At 32.0% G+C, this 19,677-nt stretch overlaps 1 protein-coding gene across 1 annotated transcript; it reads left to right on the top strand.

Moving 5' to 3' along the window:
* The first annotated feature begins 6,516 nt into the window (after window positions 1-6,516).
* On the top strand, window positions 6,517-7,607 carry LOC149578063 (endochitinase 4-like). Its single transcript, XM_089796461.1, has 3 exons — window positions 6,517-6,849; window positions 7,096-7,207; window positions 7,307-7,607. Exons 1-3 carry the CDS (start codon window positions 6,558-6,560, stop codon window positions 7,605-7,607), a joined length of 705 nt encoding a protein of 234 aa, XP_089652587.1. The 5' UTR covers window positions 6,517-6,557.
* The last annotated feature ends 12,070 nt before the right edge of the window (window positions 7,608-19,677 follow it).

Genomic DNA, 19,677 nt, shown 5'->3' with positions numbered 1-19,677 from the left:
GTGCAATGTAGAATATCACTCATGCATGCAAACTAAACCAAAAATAGTTAGAGGTAATGATATTGATAGAATGATGAAATCGTTCCAAGTTGAAATGAAGCAAAGGTATAGGATACCTCCTGCTCTGGTAGAAAAATATAAGGATGAAATATGTTTTATGGTAGAAATGGATTTCACATACATGGAGGTAGTAGTTCCCCAAGTAAAGTTCATTGAACCTATGGGTTATGAAATGAGTGATGAAATAACTGAAGGATGTGCATAGATAATTCTGCACTCTGAAGTTGATTTTGAATGACCTAGATGGGGGACATATACTAAGAAGATGAGAGAAGTCAAAACAAATCAAATAGTCATTGACTCCAAGAAGAAGGTAGAAAAAGTAATTGATTCTATCTTAAAGAAATTAGGAATGTCAAGAAGGAAATTTGAAGAGGTGAAAGGGATAGCCTTGGAAATGAATGCCAATAGTCAATCTGAACTATTGACCCCTACACTTATTATAGTGGCCGGACCTACTAAAAAGGTCACAATTACAAAAAAAAAGTGTGCAAGCACATACAGTGCCATATGTGGCAATTGCACAATAGCAACCTCTAAGGCATCCAAAAAAAATAGAGGAAGCATCAGCACCAAGGAAGCCCACAAGGATTGAGAAAACCAAACCCCCTCCTAAGAAGAAAGTCAAGCAAACTATAGGTGGACCAAGTAAGAGGAGAAGAACCTTGTCAATCAATTCCTCTAACTCTAAAGAAGAGACTACTAACAAACCAATAGAATCAGTAGATCAGGAAGGAAAGACTTCAGCAAGAAGAAAAACATGGAAACCAAAGGTAGAAAATCTTAACATGCAAATTATTAATGACAATAATTTTGTACAAATGAATAAGTATTATGACTTGTATAATAATATTGATAGAAGATAGGTAGAGAATGTTGTAGTTAGAAATATGATCCTAAAAGATAAAAGGTTTGATAGCATAAAAGGTCAAATACCTGAAGATTTGTACAATAGAGTAAGAAACAGAAAAAGTAGAGTAATTGAGGAGGATAAAAAAATAAGGATGGATATGGTGAAAAAACTATGTATAGTAAATAATGAGGAAGAAATAAAGAAATTTTTGAAAGGAATAGCATCATTGTTAAGAAATAAGAAGAGATATATTATTCTTATGAGAGGAAATTATGAAGAAGTGAATGTGGAGACTCAAAAGGCTATAGTTAAATACATGTCTACTGTGCCTAAGGAGACTAAGAAGAGTAAACAGATAGAGGAGATAAGACCTACTGTAGTAACAGTTAGTCCACCTCACAATTTTGAGCAACCAACTAAAACTTCAATTCCAAGTGATTCACACCACACATTACCATTGGCATTGAATCTATGCAAGAAAATAACACAAATGTGATAGTGGATAGAACTGAAAACCCATTGAAAGATTTTGGCCTCAACAATATTGTTGATTACAATAGCTCATCTGATGAGGAAAAAGAACAAGAGAAAAAGGAAGAAGATGCATCTTCTACAAAGAAATTTGAATCTACCATAGAAGCAGCTAGTACAAGTGCACCTACAACCATAGAAGTAGTAAAACCATCTACACCACCTACACAAGCAGCACTAGTAACTATAGTAGTAGTACAGTCAGATGAAGAAGATGAGGCACAAAACCTTATATTTTCCTTTAGTAAATTCCTTGAAAAGAATAAATCAATCAAGTCTATTGAGAATACTTTAATCACAGTTTTGGATAAATTGGAGAAGATAGTAAGTTTTGTTGATACACCTATGGACATTCAATAGAGAGCAGCAATTTTGTGCAATACCTTTGATAATGAGTTTACAATGCCTACCAATGTGGCTACAGTTCAAGCACAGACTAAACATGATGGAAAAATTCTTAATACTATGTTTAAAATATGAGAAATGATATAGAAACATTAAATGTATGAATTAAGGTATTAAGGCAGAGTATGGAAGAAGGGAAGCAAATATATGCTAAGTGCAACATGGCATACCTTGACCTTCATAGTTTTGATGAGCAAATCAAAGAAAAGATAATTGAGCTTCAGACACTCATTGATAACTTTTTGAAAAAGAATTAGAATTTAGTGATCTTTGAGCATACAATGCAAGCAATTCATGATAGCATCCAAGATTTACAAGTAGAAAAGGAGAAAGCTTAAAAAGATTTACTCTTTTGAAGGACCATTTATCCCCATAGATTACATTATTAAAAAATTAGTTGGAGGAATACTTGGCAACAAAGACCTCATATGAAAAGTTTGTGGCTATAGATTTGAATGTAACAGAGTTAGCCACATATGCTCTATGTTCACTAATCATTGTGTCTGATGCACTAAAGAATAGTTGGAAGAAACACCTTGCATAGTTGAAGACTAACTTCAGTGATTGTTTATCCAAGTTTTGATGTAGCTTTCATATTTTGATAGGAGTTTCCATTTGTTGACACCCTTTTCATTGACGTCAAAGGGGGAGAATATAAGGAAAATTGTAATTGCAATTGTAAATGTAAGTTATATAGTTGTATCTTGAAGTATAGTAGTAAGCTCTTCTTTAAGAAAACCTTGTAATAAAAACTATAGGGGATGTAACCTTTTTTCAAAATATGAATACAATGTTTTTACTATGTTATGGTTATTTACTTTGATTGGTATGACAACATGTTTGGGACTTAACCATTTTTTCCAAAATGTTGCCATCGATACCAAAGGGGGAGATTGTTGGCAATATGACCAATCAATCAAATAAAGTGAGACATGTGCTTGTCATTTATGGAAACATATGTTTTATAGTTTAGTTATGATTATTTGTGAAGTAATATAGTCTAAGTATTGCACAATGTTACAATAGCATTGCAAGATTTGTTGATAGTGAAATATTCCCTTGGAATATTCTCTTTTGTAGTTAACCCTAGATGCATGACATCATCCTGATGATGCATACTAGTGTGCATGTCCATACAAGAAACCTAGTTCAAGTTGTACAGGAAATATTGATGCAGTTATTTCACAGTGTAGAACAAAGCATGTCAGTAAACTATGTTGAACAACTTGAAGAATTATTTTAATTATCAAATCTTGATGAGTTGACTCTAAGGATGATATGTGAGCTAAGGAAGAATTTATTAATATGATTGATATAGGTATAGAGCTTCAATTGCGAAGTTAGATGTAAAAAGTGCAAATGTGATATTATGATATGTGATGTGATGTAATGTTATGTGATGATAACATGAGATTGATAAATGCACAGTCATTCCTTGTATGAAGAACTGACAATCAAAAGAATTGTGAAGTACAACAAGTGATCTAGTGTTGTATGTATATCTATTCTCTTGAAGAACTCAATTGTTTAGTTGCATGTTAGGGTAGTGAGCTCTTCTTGTACACATTTGTATATGATCTACAAACTCTTAATAGGGTTGAGGCTTCTAACAAGGCCTAGTCTCCTGACACTAACTCAAGACACTATATATTCTTCATAGACTCCTAACAGGGTCAATGTCTATAACTGGATTCTTTATATAGTGAATCATCCTGTGAGTTTCATCACCATCGGGGTTTTCCCTTCGCTAGGGTTCCCTAGTTAACAAAATATGGTGTTATAAGCTCTCTTTTTGTATGGTTGTTTATACTGTACAACATTGTTGGTTTACTTCCTTATGCATGTATTAAAGTAATTAATAATGTTTAGTTGTGGGGAAAAAGATTGAAAATACTAATTCATGCAACCCCCTCCCCACAGTATTATCTATTTCTAACATTATGGATAAGCATTTGTAAGGGAATTAAGTAAGCAATCAATGAAGAATACTTGTTGAGGTGATTGCATAATAAAAATTAATTCTTAATCTTGGGTCCACTAATGGTGTAAAGGTGATATTAGGGAACCTATTAGGACTTTTTATCTATGATTAATCATATTAACATGCAAAGGATGTTGGAAAAAAGATAATTTTCACCAAACTTTGTAACATTTGGACTTATCTTTTTAGGTTCCATGGTGGGGCATTATTGCTTCTATGCCTTAATTCCCTAAGTTTCCATTAATAAAAACCTAATGACAACCTATTACATATTTGTCTTGACTAATATGCCAAAAAAATTGTGAATCTTTCTTACATGATTCAAATAAGAAGAAAGGAAGGGGGGGATAGAATAAGTGGATGAGGAGACAAAAGTTGAGAGCCTTAGGGAAAGTGGCAAGAGAAAGAGGTGAGAGAGAAATAAATAGGGAGGGAGATAATTAGTGTATAGGAACAAAGAGGGAGGAGAAAGAATAAAAAGGATGGGAGAGACTAAGAAGAGAGAAAGATAAAGAGAGATAGATGGTAATGAGAGAGAGAGAGAGAGAGAGAGAGAGAGAGAGAGAGAGAGAGAGAGAGAGAGAATTATGTTTGTTGATTTGGATTTCTATGTAGGAGACTAGTTTATAATGTTGGTGCTCAAGATGAGAATATTCATATTAAACTCATTTTTGCAGGTAATAAAAACATGTTCACAACACATAAGATGATCGTGTAAATTTGTGAGTACATCAACTCAAGTCCTCAAAAAAGATTTGGTGTTTTATCAAAAAAATGAATTCCTCTTTAAGAATAGAAAAAAGTGTGGATCCATGAAGTTATTTAAATTATATCATTATAGTGTTTTCAATGATAATGAAGTGAAGCATGTTGCCAATGTAGATGAAACCTCAAAAGAGTGAAGTCATCCAAGTTGAAGCAGTAAAGACAATGCTTGTATTGATGTAAAATACATCAAGCCAAAAGAGGTGAAGCTAATCTCACAACTAAGAAATTGAATATTCTTAAAGGAATGTGTTTACCAAAGGATGAAGAAACTTTTAGAAAAGGTGACACCGGTCTCAAAGAAGGAGATTGATGTCTATGGAATTAAATGTCCAAGTAAGAGTCCAAGAGGACATCACAACATGGTAAATATGATACAAAAGCATCTTGTAGAAGCTAGAAGAAAATATCATAGTATTTTGTTGCGTGCACTAGAGGTTGAAATCAAGGGAGTGAATGTTGGAGTTATAATTTTTCCACATACATGAGATTTTTTGCACCTCAAACTACAATTATAGTTATTTACATGACATAACATTAAAAAGTTATTTGTAGTATGCTATGTGACCTAAACATATTAGGTTATAATATATGATAATTTCTCTCTAATTCCATGGGAAGAGCTAGAGCTAGAAGAGTTTTAAAAATGGATTGAAGTTGCCAACTCTATTGCATAAGCAAGCACTTCTCTTCTATTTTTATGTAGCATTCAAAATGTCCAAGGCTTCTATATAAAGAGGTAAAATTGAATGTATTTTGTGTTTCTTATCATTAGATCAAGTGATTATTTAAGGAGGACTAAATGATTAGGATGATTTATCTCTTATAGAAAAATTTGTGTATTTGAAAAAAAATCATTGCAACTTGATCATTTTTTTCTGCACGTTCAATATATCTAAGGCCTATATATAAAGAGATAGATTGCAATGTATTATTTGTCTTTGAACATTAGAACTATTGATCTTTGATCACAGACTCTACATCTAAGACCTTTATATAAAAAGGTACAATGTAATTCATTATTTGCCTTTGAACAATAGAACATTTTATCTTTGATCACAAACTCATCAAAAAGATTGATTGAATAAAATAATAAATTTACTTTTAAAATAATTTATATTGATTTAATTTTAATCTTCATTTCATATGAAAACTTTTCTTACTCATTCCTTCATATGAGACTATACGCAATAACAATATTTGACTTGGAAAGGCCTCTTGGACATATCTTCTAAGTAAACTACTCGCCAAGGGAAATACACAAAGGTCCACGTAATACTAGAGACGTTCATTGATGATATCGAGAGCCTAACTTCTCCATAAAATAAAACGTGGAACCGTAAAATCAAGTTGATTCAATCTCGATACATTGATCTCGACAAAATCAAGCCCTAAATTATGCGAGGACATAATTAATTGGCCTTTTAAGTAATAATGTCGCAAAGATCGACAACGTCCATTGATTGGGGGTTGCGACGATGTAACATGCTATTCTTCTGAAAGTACATGTACTCATACGGTGCAAGAGCAGACGAATACTTTGGAAACTGTTATGGCCATGTGAGGTCCATGTACTTCTCCACCTGCATATATATTTTACAACACTGTGTGATCATAAAGCTAATCACCCATGTTTCCATCTTATCCTGGTCTTTATAAAAACACTTGTTCACAATCCATCGAAAAACACAATTGACTGTGGTACATTGAACGAATACAACGTGGGGCAATAAAATACATTTTACACCTGTAAATTGATCCTCTTTGATAAACTACATATGACTGTCCTCTGCAGATGAGACAGCATTCAATCGCTAAATACTAAACTATATATTTATCCAGGGAAAACAATGTTCTCCTCGCCATAAGCAACACATCACAGACACATTGTTTCCTTCCACGCCCTTTATTTAAACGAAGTTGAGTGCTGCTTTCCTCAGTTAATGAGTGAAGATAGCAACAATGGCAAGATATGAAACATTTGTTGTTCTATTGATAATGTTTGCTTTGGCAGGAGAAATACAACTGAGTTTATCTCATGACAGCATTGAACATATAATCACTGACGGATTCTTTAAAAGGCTTAAATCTGGGATACCAAAGTCTTGCAGAGGAAAGGCATTCTATACTTACGGTAGCTTCATCAATGCAACTAAAGAAAAGGGTTTTGCAGGTTTTGGTACCACCGGATCTCTTGTGGCTCGTAAGAGGGAGCTTGCGGCTTTCTTCGCCCATGTGGCTCACGAGACTGAAAGTAAGCCAGTTTTAATAATAGTATTGTTATTGTTATTGACATTGTAATGTTTACAGAAGCTCATTATATCTTTCAGATTTAACTAGACCCAGATAGGAAAATCACAATTTAGTATTATTATTGACCTTGTAATGTTTCCAGAAGATCATTATAATTTTGCCTATTTGGGATTATAGTTCTTCCCTATAGGCTGATTCAGCTCTTCATTATTAAGTGGGCATGCTTTTGATGATAACATGTTTGCAGATTTGTGCTATGTGGAAGAAATATACAGAGGGAGTTACTGCCACCGGTCCAAAATATGGCCATGTAAGAGTGGTAACCGTTACTTTGGTCGAGGTCCCCTGCAGTTAACCTGGTAAGAATCTCCTTACTAATTGATCTACTTGAATCCATTTATGTGGTTCTAGTAATACATATATTTCATATGGGTTCTGTTATTTGGCATTGTATTCAGGAATTACAACTATGGGGCAGCAGGAAAATATTTAGGAGTGCCCTTACTGAATCAACCAGGACTTGTGGCTCAGAGCCCAGAAATTGCTTTCAAGACATCAATATGGTATTGGATGGTGAATAGCAAATGCCATAGTGCCATGACTTCCTTGAAAGGAGAGGGATTTGCAGGTACTATCAGAGCCATCAATGGCGGAGAATGTAAGGGGAAGCTTCCCGGGGCGGTGCAAGATAGGGTCAATTTGTATAGGAAGTTGTGTTACCTGCTCAGAGTTAACACTGGCCCCAAACTCTATTGTTAGAATTCCTTTCGTTGTTGCGACCATCTTTAAACATCACACACTAAGGGAAGAATTAAGTTTGGAAAAAAAGTTAATTTTGACTATTTAACACTTTTAGTCTAGGAATTAAGCTTAGTGTGTGATGTTTAAGCCATTCCTTCTCTGTTGTCTCTTGGTGTAGTAATAAAATTATCATCATGTATCTGTTGACATGAAAAAAATATGTTGACGTGGTTTTAAGATGTTCTTATGTTCAAGGCCATGTTGAGTGTGCAGTTTCATGTTCACATCCCCCTTCTTAAACAAAGATCAAGAGTGTTTAATAAAGGAGCTTATTGTTTGATTTACCAAATAGAGTGAGGTGGCTTTCTTTCCACTTTCTACTTTACTGAAAAATTATACAAGTTTCATTGTCTTTACGAATGACTATTGTCTTTTTTTTTTATGTGCACCATACGTTCGCAGGATGATTTTTCCCTTGAGGAGTCGAATAAAAGACTTTCTTGTAAGTTCTATATAGATATTGATTCTTAATCACAAACCAGGGAAGAACCTAATGTCATTTCCTTTGATTTTTCATCTTTAGTTTGTGCCATAAAGCATCATGTCCATTCAAGTTAGTTTGTGCCAACCTCACTCTGATTGGATCTCCAATATCCTTTAAGTAGTCTTCCATTTCAACAATCTAATCAATTTATTGTTTAGGATTCAAAGTACCTAAGAAATTAGAAATATCCATCTTATGTTTTAGCTTCAACTAAGATCTAGATCTACCCAACTGGCTAGTCCTATCTGCCATAATTCTCTCCATGCAATCAGTAATGTCTTCTCCACTAAATCCAACAACTTCAAAGTCTTTAGGAGGTTCCTCACAACCATCTTTAGTACCCACATTCCTAGGTGTATCACAAATAGGTCTCATGACCTTATTCTTCATCGACTCCATCTGAGTTCCAAAATCTTATTGAACCTTCTCTTAGTCTCCACGACATCACAAAGATCATCAATTGGCCTATGGTCCAATCTTCTTGGAGGAATCTTCCATGATCTTTGTAAAACTAAAGCAACAAATCAACCAGATCCAACATTCACTGTAATACAACTTGATGTAATGCAAGGTGGGAGAATCCAAAAAGGATATGTCCTAGCCCCCAACAATTAACCACACCGTGGAATATAAATAATAACCCAAAGATTTAGATCCAAAATAACATTAATTCTCATAATAAAATCATAATATTTACATCCAACATGCCCAATTGTAAGACCTTCTGGGTTACAACTAGATACATAAATAATTACAATAGTAATTATGCACAACCTCACAAGATCGAACTCCTAGGTAGTCTAGATCCAAAATCTTGTATAGAATCCAAGAAGAATCTAAATTTGTGCTCGCAAGCCACCAAGAAACCTCCTTGTTTTCCAAGCCACAAATACTAGCTTTTTTAATAAACCTTTCTCTCTCATCTAATCCTTGCTTTCTCCAAGCTGGATGAATAATAATGGCTCTAGAGTCCACAAGACCCTCTACTTATAGTAAACTAAGCCACAAGAGAACCTAGCATAATAAACATTAAATACACCCTTAAGCCACAAGTCAGCTTGACTACAAACATTAAATACATGAAATAATTAAATACTTAGGAGAGGCCTCAAGTTTACAATGTACAACTAACTCAAAAGACCACATAGGAATATGTGCACTTAGACATAGGTCCAAATGCCATCCAACAATCCAAACCCAAGAGTACACAAATCAACTCCCTCGGATCAAAGCTCATGAATACAATCTCCAAAGTCTACTAGTAAATTAGGAACACATGACCAACAGTCACCAAAATGACTCTAATTCCTAGATGATAACTCCAAACTCTATGCACACTGAGGAAAAGGTTTCCCGATATGTCCCAAAAACAAGCCCAATAATTCAAACCATAAGTCCACAAATCTAAGCCCTTGAAGCCCCTTCATATAGGATTGTTGATTTCCCTAGGGTGCTCTTGCATCGAAACCAAAATAGTGTCAATTTATGATTGGAATATTTGATCCTTACAATTGCAAGGTAATGGACAAAATATATTTTGGATGTCATGTCCAAATGATAGTCACCTCAATGGGATGGTTAATTGATTGATTAGACTACCTAGTTGACAAGGGATTATTGTTAAGTACATGTAATGTATGGAACAACCAAATGATAGGGCATGTTAATAGTGAATTGGATATGTTAAATTTCAAATTTTTTTATTCTTTTTTAATAAAGGAGGTTATTGTTTGATTTACTAAATATAGTGAGGTGGCTTTCTTTCCATTTTCTACTTTACCAAAAAATTATACAAGTTTCATTGTCCTTATGAACGACTATTGTCTTGGCTTTTTTGAGTGCACCGTATGTTAGAAGGATGATTTCTCCCTTGAGGATTTGAATAAAAGACTTTCTTGTAAATTCTATGTAGTTATCAAATCTTAATCACAAACTAGGGAAGAACCTAATCTTATTTCCTTTGATTTTTCATCTTTCCCAAGTTCCCAGTCACTTTAATTAGATGACTATGTCTTTAGTTTACCCTCTCCTTTCCCCCTATTTTTCAGAATCTCTACACTTTCCTAGGGTTGGTGGTGACATTTTTATATCATGTTATATATTGCATTATTTATTCTATAATTTATTGTAAGTTCAATTTTTAGTCTTGCACCGAACAATTTTCTTTTTACAATATTAAACACGATTTAAATCTTTATTAAAAAGTAAAGACTAATCTTTTAAAAATTTATAAATCTAAATTTTTTATTAGCTTATATGATTTACTTAGTGAAAACAATAGTTTCATTCTAAAATTATGAATAAATAAATAGAGTAATAGCAAAAAAGGAAAATACAAATCAATTGTATAAAACTCCTTAGTGAATTTGGTTACTTTTGTTATGAGGGCAACATAGAAATGGATGCAAAGAATATTTTGAGACATGTGGGTGAACCCAAAATAATGGGTTCCACATTAGTGGGAATAACAAAATTGGAAAAATTTAGGAAACGACGAATTTCTATGCGGAACATGTTCGCAAAAACATAATTTAAACATTTGAGCGAACATAACATTAGTACATGTTTGAATGAACATATTAACAAATGTAATGCCATGTTCGGGTGAACATTTGTAATTAATATGTTCGCCTGAACATATGTCGTGTCGATTTCTAGCTGTTAAAATCACTTTTCTAACCCTTTTTGCTTATTTTTACAGTGGTCACTATTCAGTCTATGGGTTGGAGTGAACACATGATTTGTACCGCCTCTGTCAGTGTCATCTTGTCACTTTCATTCTGATTCTCATCTTCAAGTATATTAGAATATTATTAATTTAATATTTTTAACATTTTTAAAGCATTTTTTAATGTTTTCAAAGTAGATTTTAATGTTTTCAAAGCATTTTTTTAATGTTTCCAAACCATATTTGAATGTTATTTACATTTTTAATGTTTTGAAAGCATATCTAAATGTTAATTTAATGTTTTTATAGTTTATTTATATTAATTTAGAAAATAGAAAAATATTATATAAAAAACAATAGAAAACAATTTTAGAAAAAATTAGGAAAAATAGTAAAAAAATTATAATAATATAAAATTTAGAAAAAAAATTAGAAAATTTATAATTTAATATAAAATTTAGAAAACAAATTTAGAAGAAACATTTTTAAAAATTAGAAAATTTATAATTTAATATAAATTTTAGAAAACAAATTTAGAAAAAACATTAGAAAAACATTACAAGATTTATAATAATATAAATTTTTAGAAAATAAATTTTAAAAAATAAGAAAAAACATTAGAAAAACATTAGAGAATTTATAATAATATTAAATTTAGAAAACAAATTTTAAGAAAACGTTAGAAAATTTATAATATAATATAAAATTTAGAAAACAAATTTAGAAAAAATATTAGAAAATTTAAATTTTAATATTTTTTTATAGAAAAAAAATTTGGAAAAAATATTAGAAAAACGTTAGAAAATTTATAATAATATAAATTTTAGAAAACAAATTTTAAAAAAATTAGAAAGAAAATTAGAAAAACATTAGAAAATTTATGATAATATAAAATTTAGAAAACAAATTTACAAAAACATTAGAAAAAATATTAGAAAAACATTTTAAAAACATTAGAAAAATTATAATAATGTAATGTATAATTGAAAAAAAATTAGAAAATCATTAGGAAAAAACATTACATTTAAATATTAGAAAACATTAGAAAATATACTTAAAAAATAATAATTTAGAATTTAATATTAGAAAACTACGAGAAAATAAATTAGGATATAAACATTACAAAATATTAGAAAAATCATTAGAAAATATTTTTAAATACATTAGTCTTGAAAATTAGAAAACATTAGAAAAATATTTTTTTAAATTAAAAAAATAAAATTTAGAAAAATATTTTCAATTTTGATATAAATTTATTAATGTATATGTATATGTGTTATTGATTTTTCAATACATCTTAATATTTTATGTTTACGTATATATGTTTTATTCATGTATATGTACATATGTTATTCATCTGAATGCTTTATATTCTTGTTTATGTGTATATTATTCATCTTTATGTGCCTTAATCCAAACTGTACATAATTTTAAGTATATTTAATGACATACATCTTAAGGGGAGATCCTAAATTATACATAAGTTCATGCAGATTAAAATATACATATTTCATTTCATAGATATATATGGATATATGTTAATGTTAAATGTAGACATGTATGTTTTCAATATTCATGTTTATGTATATATGTCAAATTCATCTTAATGTCTTAATCTTAAAAGTTTAATTAAATGACATATCTTAAGGGTCTAGATCCTAAATTATACATGTAAGAATATAGATTAGAATGTATAATTTTTTATTTTGAACATAGATGTACATGTATATTTGTTCATGGTTAAAAGTAGATGTATGTACATGTTTTTAATAGATTCACATTTTTATATGTATAATTTTTATATATATATTAACTATTGATCTTAATTTGTCTTATAATTAAGTGTAATTAAATATATCTAATGACACATGTCTTAAGGGGAGATCCTAAATTATGTATGTATAAGAATGTAGATTAAAATGTATATTTTATTTCATAAATGTACATGTAAATATGTTCATGTGTTAGATATAGACGTGCATACATATATGTTTTCAATATTTATGTTTAAATGTGTAATCATTTTAATGTCTTAATAATCTAAGTATATAATTAACTATATAATTCAATGATATGTTTCTTAAGGGGAGATCCTAAATTATACATATATAAGAATGTAGATTAACTTGCATGTATAGGTATGAATATAACATACATGTACATACATAAGAACATATAACTTAGAATGTGTATGATGTAAAGAATACATGTTACAACATTTAATTAATAAAAGTTTTAATTATAATCTAACATAGCTTGATTATAATATATAAAAACATAAAGAATGTACATCATGTATATTTGAACATGTAAAGATCTTATATATAACTTAAATTTTAACTCTTAAACCTTAATGCTAAACAATAGTCCTAAATACTAAACCTGGGCATAATCCTAACTGCAAAACTCTAAATTTCATAAATTATAACCCCTAATCTTAGATGCTCAACCATAACTCCTAAATTTCAATTTGAACCATAGACCTAAATGATAAACCCCAACATTAAATAGTATTTAATTATAATACTTGATCCTAACTTTAATTATAAATATTAAAACTATGTGTTAAAACCATAATCCAAAATCTGATCCCTAATACAAATCCTAACCCTCTAGCCATATTGAACTAAAAATGATGTAAACCCATACCCTAACCCTCTTTAAACCATACTTCTAACAATGATGTAAACCCACTTAACCTAGATCTAACCCTTTAATCATAATCATAAACCATAAATGTTAAACCATGACCCTAATATTTCTACACTAAGATCCTAAAATGATAGATTTAAATGTTAAATTGTAATTCTAAAAGAATACTTAGATTTTAATGTCTTAATCTAAGTATATAATTAGCTATATAATATAATTCAATGATATGTCTTAAGGGGAGATCCTAAATTATACATATACAAGAATGTAGATTAATTTTCATATCTAGGTATGAATATATAACATACATGTACATCCAAACCCTAACCCTAACCTTGATCTTAAAATTTAATTTCTAAACCCAAGATTATAAATGATAATAAATATCCCTAAATCATAATCTTGAACCAAATCATAAACTTCATATGCTAAGTTCCCTTATCCTAAATTCTTAACCATGGACGTTAATATTAACCCCTAAATTTAATGTTATTTAATAATATGTAAGTTTGTATAAACCCTAACAATCTTACCCTAAAATTGAGCCTAATTATAACCTTTACACTAAAACCCTATTTCAAAACCTAATTGAGGCCTAACTTACATAAAATTAAAACAAGTTGACCCTAATCCTAAATTGTTAAAAATTACATTTGAGATACATGCACATACCTTTAAACACATGTATGTTACATGAAGTATGACCCTTGTTAAAAATGATATATATATGTAACCCAACTTGAAACCTAAACCTTGAAACATTATCCAAGTTTAAGAGTAATATAAACAATTTATTACCCTTTAATTGAATTAGTATTTAGGGTCATGGTTTAACAAATTTATGGTCATTGTTAGAAGTATGGTTTAAAGAGGGTTAGGGTATGGGTTTATATCATTGTTAGTTCAATATGGTTAGAGGGTTAGGATTTGTATTAGGGATAAGATTTTGGATATTTTAACATGTAATTTTAATATTAATAATTAAAGTTATGATCAAGTATTATGATTGAATACTAGATTTAATGTTGGGGTTTATCATTTAGGTCTACAGTTCAAATTGAAATTTAGGAGTTATGGTTGAGCATCTAAAATTAGAGGTTATAATTTATGAAGTTTAGGGTTTTGCAGTTAGGATAATATGACCAAGTTTAGTATTTAGGACTATTGTTTAGCATTAAGGTTTAAGAGTTAAAATTTAAGTTATATATATATATTATAAGATCTTTACATGTTCAAATAAATGATGTACATTCTTTATGTTTGTATAAAGTATAATCAAGTTATTTTAAATATTATAATTAACTTAAAAATATTAATTAAATGTTGTAACATGTATTCTAAGTTAGGTCATACATGTTCTAATTTATATGTTCTTATGTATGTACATGTGTATGTTATATTCTTACCTATATGTAAATTAATCTAGGTCCATATGTTACACATTATCTAGGTTAGGATGTTTGATGTATGTTCAACTACATACATGTGTATAATTTTAATTTTAAAAATAAAAAATTATGTGTACAATAGGAAATTTAGCGAGCTTCATACATTTTTATAGATATGGCTTCACACAATCAGCTTGATGTGGCTCCTGGTGTGGCACCTGATGTAGTTCCTACTGTGGCATAGGTCAATGCAGTTCCTATTGTAGTGGCTGATGTAGTTCCTAATCTAGCTCCTCATGCAGCTTGTGGTGGGTCTTGTGGTGTACCTTGACATAGGGCTCGTTGTGCAGCTCATGTTCCAGCTCCTAGTGTGGCTCCAGGTGGTGTAGGTCCTACCATGGCTCCTAGTGTGACTCTTGTTCTAGGTTAGGCTGCACCTGTAGCTCCTACTAGAGGTCCTGTTGCATCACCTCCACACATCGATATTGATTTTTTATTTGCATTTTTAGAGTAGGAGGTTGCTAAATTATAGCACTCTACATTGACCTCTGATGATGATCTTTTTAGAGACATATGTACTACAATATGTAGGAGTTTACAGGATTTGATAGCTAGGTATAGAGCTCACCATTCATTTACTCTTGCCATATTAGCTTCCATATCTAGGGAGCTTAGGGTTGAGGTTTCAACATCTTTTGATGAATCAAGAAGGTAGCCCCCAAAGACGTCATCCAAAGAGAGCTCTTTCCAACAGATGAGGGAGCACTGGGTAGGGTGAGAAGCTACAAAGTCACACAGTGTAGAGACCTTATTATTGGTAGCATGATCTATCCATGATTTTTAGCTACACATGGTTGTTATCCTAATAACAACCAGATACCCTTATATTTTGCACAACAGTTGTATGTTGAGTTCCGTATAAGGCCCAACATCAACTACTTGGATATTCCTGATTATTCAGGATAAGGGTATGGTTGGATCATAGATCATGACCAGTACCGCAGTTCACATCATCTACCACCTACAGATGTTAGACAATTTGTTGGACATAGGCTGCCTCCTATGACTCCTGCACATGTGTCTATTGCAAATAGAGTCGTCATTACCTCCCAAAGGGGAGCAATTAACACTATTGGGCACATTGCATTTGCGGTGGCTAGTATCACATCAGATTCTATTGGTCATTATCTTCATAGTTGACATCCTCATCCACCTAGTCGACCATCTTCAGAGGCATCTAGTAGCACTTCAGTCACCTCCTCTAATGATGCATATAGAGCTACTAGGCTACCACTGCCAAGTGATATTCGTGGTCTTTCAGGATAACAGACACATGGATATGGCACTATATTTTTTGGATGATATGTTGCATATTATCAGCTATATTTTTTATACACAGGGGATTCTAGTACACTTGCTGATGGATGTTGTTAGACAACATCAGAGCCCTAGGATAGTTCCACAGACATAGGCTGCCACACCAGTGACAAATGATACACTTGTGCATAGCTCATAGCATTTAGTACTAGGCTCATGACACTCTATAGTCGACTTGGGCATATGAGTTAGAGATGTCTAGATCACAACTAAGGGTCTTGATGAGTTTGGTGAGCAATTGTGAGGCCTATTTGAGATTGATACTAGTTCAAGCCTAGCTATTTCATCGTACATGGACCTTCTGTTCTGACCTAGCAACACTGATTCTACACCATTACCCAGCTAGTTACATAGTCCACTTCACTTAGATTTACTAGCAGTTGGACATATTGCTAAGGGTGGTTCAGTAAGTGTCAGAGTTTCAGGCTTAGGTGCATTGGTAGATGATACGATGGAGTCTTCTGATCATACTCCACCTACGGAGACCCAGGTACATATATAATTTATTTTTAATTTTAAATATATATGAAATTATAAAATATGTTCATTTATTAAAAAATTCAATTTAGATATATATCTAGAATATTTAATTTGATCTTTAACTCATAATAAATCATGCAGGCACAAGTCACTGAGCACATGGTTACACATACTATTGGTTCAGGACATCATGTATGTGAGAGAGACGATTCTATTGAGGCACCCAGCAGTGCTCAGGTACTTGAGTTTTAAATAGTTTGTTCAAAGTTATTTTAATGTTTTGGAAACTAGATATATATATTAATATATATGCAAGTTCATATTTAATTTAAATGTAGGGGAAATAGTGTCTTCATGCCTAAAAATTCTCCCCCCAATAACTCTAATAATCATCATGTTAAATTGTTAATTGGTCCTACTTTGACTAATGCAAATACTATCAGTCAACATGCTGATATCAATTGTAAGCCCCAAACTAGTGAGTCCTCTTGAAATTTCCCTAGAAAATCTTCCAAGAGATTAGAGAGGATTGTGAGTTTGAAATTATTCTGGCTACCCCCATTCCCCCAAAGTCTAACAATGGGTAGTGCATGGATGTGGATTCTCTAGTGAATATCGAAGACGATGTTAACACCTACTCTTCTGCTACCAGGTGAAGAGGAAGACCACCTAGTTAAAAAAATAAATCATTTGTGCCTAAGCCAGGGGAGTCCTCAAATAATTTTTTGGCCCTTTCTGATCAAGAAGGTATTGTGTGCTCCACCTCTAACATTTTGTCTTAATGAATTTCCTATCTTGGAATGTGAGGGGTTTAGAGTCCCCAGATAGAAAATTTTTTATCAAGCAATTGTTAAATTCTGTGCATTCTATAGATTTCTTTATGATGCAAGAAGTTAAGTCTATGGGATTCACTTTGGATTCCAATCTCAATTTTATTTGGAAAGATGCTATTAAGTTTTGCACTAACCATGAAAGAGGTAAAGGAGGAATAGCCCTACTTATTAGTAATAAATGGGAAAAGCATATTACTAATAATGGATGTTCTCCCTGTCAAAGAGCAGTATCGGTTACTTCACAGTTTGATGACAAGACCTTCAAGGTTTGTGCTATTTATGCTTCAAATGACCCTAAGGAAAGAATTGAGCCATGGAAATGGCTTATAGATCTCCCAAATTTGCCTTGGCTCTTCGGTGGAGATTTCAACATGATTGAATCGCAAGATGACAAGTCAGGGGGCATTCCCTTTCATTGGAAGGATAATGAAATTTTTTATTAGAATAGATTTTTAAACTCTAACTATCTTTTTGATCCTATTGTTGGTAACATGGAAACCAACCCTGGATTATGGCACACCTGGTGCAACTTTCAGTAGGGCAATGCTAGGATTTATTCTAGGCTTGACTGATTCTATGCCAACAAGTATTTTTTCTCTTTTCCTCCTAACATCTTTGGATTTATTGTTTGAGGTTTTGCCACCACTTTTTCTGACCATCACCCTATTTTGACTAAGGTTAATTTTAATAGTAGTCCCCTTCAACACAAGTCTAGGAGCAGTAAATTCATCTTAAACACCAGCCTCCTCATGGATGAGGATGTCCTTGCTGCTGTGCAAATTATTAGAGGATTAAATAAAATTAATCTTCAGCACCTACCCCATATTGATAGATGGAATCCTAACCTCTCCTCCTAGAGGATCTTTTTGCAAACCATTGGGCAGAAAAAAGCTAAGGACTATAGGTTTTTTGAAAAACAATTATCTTCTGATCTGCAAGTTGCTGAGGAGAACATTGAAAATGACTCTTCCAATATGGATCTTCTTTCTAGGGTTATGGCTACCAAAGATGCTCTTAAGAAGCATCAGCAAGTTAGAATTCAGGGAGCCAGGATCAGCTCTAGATGCCACTGGCTCCAATTTGGGGATAGGGGTTCAAAATTCTTTTTCAACCTTCTTAAGCATAAATGTATTAAAGAGTCTATTGATAGACTTTCAATTGATAACCAGGACATCTCTAACCTAGAGTCTATTATTCAGGCCTTTGCTAATTATTATGAGACTCTTTTTGCTTCAGAAGACTCTCTTGAGGCTGAGTCGATTAGAGCTAATTGTAAGAAGCTTATTCCTAAAAAGCTTGATCCTGATGATATTGCTATTCTTGATAATAATAATTTTGTTGAGGAGATTGAAGGTGCTATTAAGGCTCTTAATAATGATAGAGCCCCAGGCCCTAATGGTCTCCTAGTTGAATTCTATAAGTCCAACATCAGATGGATATGTAAGGATCTCTTTGATCTTTATTCTGAAGCATTGAATAAAGGTACCCTAGGTCAGGATATCAATAGAGGGATTATTAAACTTCTCCCAAAAGAAGGGGATAAAACCTTTATTAAGAATTGGAGGCCTATTACCCTTCTTAATGTTTCCTACAAGATTTTGGTGAAAATTATGGCTCTTAGGCTAGTTAATATTCTTCCTAAATTTGTTAATTCTACCCAAACTAGTTTAATCAAGGGTAGATATATTCTTTAGAATTTCATAACTAGCTAGGAATCCATGGACTGGTCTAGATGCTCTCATCAAAACTCTGCCATGCTCCTTTTGGATTTTGAGAAGGCCTATGACAGGATTGAATGGAGATTTATTCTTATGATGTTGGATGTTTTTGATTTTCCTCCTTTCTTTTGTAACACTATGGCTATGCTTCTTAGTGATGATTTTTCTCAAGTTGAGGTCAATGGTATTCTTTCTACTCCTTTTTCTCTTGGGAGATCCATTAGGCAAGGGTTCCCTTTGGCACTCGCCCTCTTTGTCATAGCTTTGGAAACTCTTTATTATATCCTCAGAGATAATTCCTTATCTCTAGAGGTTAGAGGTATTTATCTGCCTAATAATGAAGATCTCATCAATTGTCAATTTGTGGATTCATATACCGCTTTATTCTTTGAACTTTCAAAAAATAATTTTAGGAACATGCAAGTTAA

The sequence above is a fragment of the Cupressus sempervirens genome, chromosome 1 (genome assembly GCF_028749045.1).
Source record: "Cupressus sempervirens isolate cs-2001-9-10 chromosome 1, ASM2874904v1, whole genome shotgun sequence".
In the NCBI taxonomy this organism is placed as follows: Eukaryota; Viridiplantae; Streptophyta; class Pinopsida; order Cupressales; family Cupressaceae; genus Cupressus; species Cupressus sempervirens.
This window is presented reverse-complemented; position numbering and strand designations above follow the sequence as displayed.

What these genes read in the sequence shown, in the direction of transcription:
- LOC149578063 (XM_089796461.1), top strand. Translation starts at nt 6,558, where the DNA reads ATGGCAAGATATGAAACATTTGTTGTTCTATTGATAATGTTTGCTTTG. An exon ending in TGTGGCTCACGAGACTGAAA is followed by an intron (nt 6,850 to 7,095) that starts GTAAGCCAGTTT and finishes ACATGTTTGCAG; the next exon opens with ATTTGTGCTATGTGGAAGAA. An exon ending in GGTCCCCTGCAGTTAACCTG is followed by an intron (nt 7,208 to 7,306) that starts GTAAGAATCTCC and finishes CATTGTATTCAG; the next exon opens with GAATTACAACTATGGGGCAG.